This window comes from Asparagus officinalis, chromosome 1 (genome assembly GCF_001876935.1).
Source record: "Asparagus officinalis chromosome 1, Aspof.V1, whole genome shotgun sequence".
Classification (NCBI taxonomy): domain Eukaryota; kingdom Viridiplantae; phylum Streptophyta; class Magnoliopsida; order Asparagales; family Asparagaceae; genus Asparagus; species Asparagus officinalis.
Genome location: NC_033794.1, coordinates 101,947,709 through 101,950,606, shown reverse-complemented (window position 1 = coordinate 101,950,606; position 2,898 = coordinate 101,947,709). Strand labels below are relative to the sequence as shown.

The 2,898-nt window shown below is 44.1% G+C and overlaps 1 protein-coding gene across 1 annotated transcript; it reads right to left on the bottom strand.

The window, feature by feature from the left end:
• LOC109828814 (cytochrome P450 710A11-like) lies at positions 1,341 to 2,627 on the bottom strand. Its single transcript, XM_020395754.1, has 2 exons — positions 1,518 to 2,627; positions 1,341 to 1,434 (listed from the first exon to the last, which is right to left on the bottom strand). Exons 1-2 carry the CDS (start codon positions 2,596 to 2,598, stop codon positions 1,424 to 1,426), a joined length of 1,092 nt encoding a protein of 363 aa, XP_020251343.1. The 5' UTR covers positions 2,599 to 2,627; the 3' UTR covers positions 1,341 to 1,423.

The window sequence follows — 2,898 nt, the reverse complement described above, 5'->3', positions numbered from 1 at the left end:
GGAGATCAAGGATAAAAGACCAATTAATACTATCAAAATCCTTTTGAAAATCAACCTTGAACGTGACAGCCTCCTTCTTGCTCTTCGAACAAGAGTCAATCATCTCATGCACAATAATAATAAAGTCGAGAGTTGATTTCCCACTCTAAAAGGCAATTTGGGATTCATCTACAAAAGCGGAGAGATGAGGGGATAGTCTATTTGTAAGAACATTTGTAAAGATTTTGAATATGCTATTCGGGAGACTTGTAGGACGAAAATCTTTAATTAAATGAGCCCTATCAACCTTAGGTACAAGAGCAATTAAAGCATGATTTACCCTCGAAAGTGAAGAAGCACTACAAAAAGAGCTCCGAAAAAAGACATAAGGTCATCTTTTATCACCTCCCAAAAATGTTGATAGAACAACAACGAGAAACTATCAGGACCTAATGATTTTGAAGGATTCATATTAAATACTGCTTCATCTTCAGAAAAATTAACCTCCAATGCAGAAAAATCATCATGAGGAGAGGGATATACAGATTCCCAATTAATCTGCATGGAGGATGTTTTACGAGAGGCAGAAAAAGACCTCTAAAAGTAATTAAGAAAGGCGTTTTTTTTAATCCTCGTCAGAAAGAATAATTGTATCATCATTATTAACAGACAAGATGAAGTTCACCCTCCTCCTTACCGAGGCAACTTTGTGGAAAAAAGAGGTATTAGAATCTCCTTCGCGAAGCCAATTAAATTTTAGACGTTTGCTTCCAATAAGCTTCTCCATCAAGAATGAATTTCTGAGTATTTTCTTTGAGGGAGTTCCAAACCTGAAGTTTTGATGAGGATAAAGGTCTCACTTCTTCTGAGACATCAGTGGATGGATTTTTTTTTCTAGATGTTTAAAGAGATATTTCTTCCAACATTTAACACGTCTTTTAAGAAGATATAATTTTTTTTGGCAAAACAAGCTACATGATCACCGGTACGAGGAAAAGACCTCCATGATGAAGATACAATGTCCTCAAACACTCTTAAATTTTTATTGTTCAACATAAGAATTTTTATAGAAGTCACATCCTCCTTTCGACCTTCACAAGAAACGATTCAAATAGGTAATGAAAATGTCCACGTGCAGGCACGTGTAGTATACTAGCACCACTAACGCGTAGGAAAGCGCCCGACGCGACTAGTAATGCACACCTGACAGTCATCCTTCGGCACGATTGTTGGTACGTACGCGATCTCATCGCAACCGTCTGTTCTGCACCTCTTGAAATCAAGCAGCGAAGCGAACAAAGCGATGAACAGGACCAGATGATTCATCGCGTATCGTTGGCCCACACACTGGTGGGCCCCAGTTCCAAATGTCAAAAAGTTCCTCTTAAAAACTCGGTCCTCCAGTCTCTCCTCACCGAACCGGTCCGGGTCGAACCGGTCTGGTTCAGTAAACCCCTGAAAAGACGATTCAAACACGGAGGGAAAAACAATTGTGCCCTTGGGGATGGTATACCAGTCCGTTAGTGGAAAATCCTTACCGGCAATGTGAGGCACCATCGTCGCGGGGGGGCGGAATCTCAGGACTTCCCGCGCCACCTGCTCCGTATACTTCATCTCGCGTATCTGCTCAGCGGTGATCGGGTCACCACTTTCGGGTGACCAAATCACCGCGACCTCTTTTCTCACTCGATCCAGAACCTCTGGGTGAGATTCGAGTAAGGTTACCGCCCAAAGAAGGGATGATGTCGATGCGTCCTGTGCGGCGAAGAGGAAGTCGAAGAGATGACCTCCAATTTCAGCATCGCTAACCTCCGTGGTTTCTTTCATCGTTTCTTGCATCCAGAAATCAACTAAGCAGCTCGGCTCTTTTCCCGCCTTCATTTCCTTCTTGCTTTTCCACACGCAGCTCGACAACGTATTGATCAGTCGATTGACCGCTAGCCGAGCGTTGCGAAAAGCAAACCCAGGCAAATCCAAAGGGAACGCCATTAGTCCGACGTTAAAAAGGTTATAATCAACATTAAACTGGGTCCTTGCCGACGGGGTCAAGTACGGCCCAACGAAAGACGTCTGCGAAGTCTCAAGATTCATGTCTCGACACAAGAACCGGAGCTTAATCGGCTTCTCATGTCCAGACATCTCCACCCAGCGTCTCAAATGAGAAACGATCACATTGTGCTGGACTTGGATGTAAGTAGATAGCGCTTTCGGCGTGAAATTGGGCGCGATTCTCCGACGAAGATCTTTATGTGGCTGGTCGAACATGTAGATTAGATTGTGTTCGCCGAAGAGCTTCTTGCCGAATGCGTGGCCAATGAAGTGGAATGCGTCGGGGTGGACGTTGGCGAAGATTTTGTGGGAGAGGTCGGTGGAACGGACGAAGAGGATGAATTTGCCAGCAAGGAAGTTAGCGGAGAAGCCGGTGGGCTTCGCTGAGGTGGCTTGGTCGAACCAGAACTTGGTTGGGTTGAGGACCATGGGGATGGCAGAGCCGAGGAAGGGGACGATAAAGGTGGGGCCGGGGAGTGGGCCCTTCTTGCGGAGGTAGGAGAGTTGTTGGAGGAGGATGAGTAGGAGGAGGGAGGAGAGGAAGATTGACACGAGGAAGAAGATATCCATTTTGGTTTTGCAGTGAGAGAAGTGAGATCAGTGTGAGCTTTTATAATGGAGTGGTGGTTGTAGACGTGGGAAACGCGGCTGAGGGAGTTCAAAGCGGGGGAGTTAAAAATGAGTTATTTTTTAATTTGTATCCTCTCCGATATCAAAGTAGTGAATTCAACACTACCTTTAGTAACCGCAACTGATTATTTAATTAGTGATTGTAATCAACTGTAAATTTAATTCTCACCATACTTTCACTCACTCCTAATTCACACTCATAGAAAAATCATAACCATCTGTTAACTAATCAATTATTGT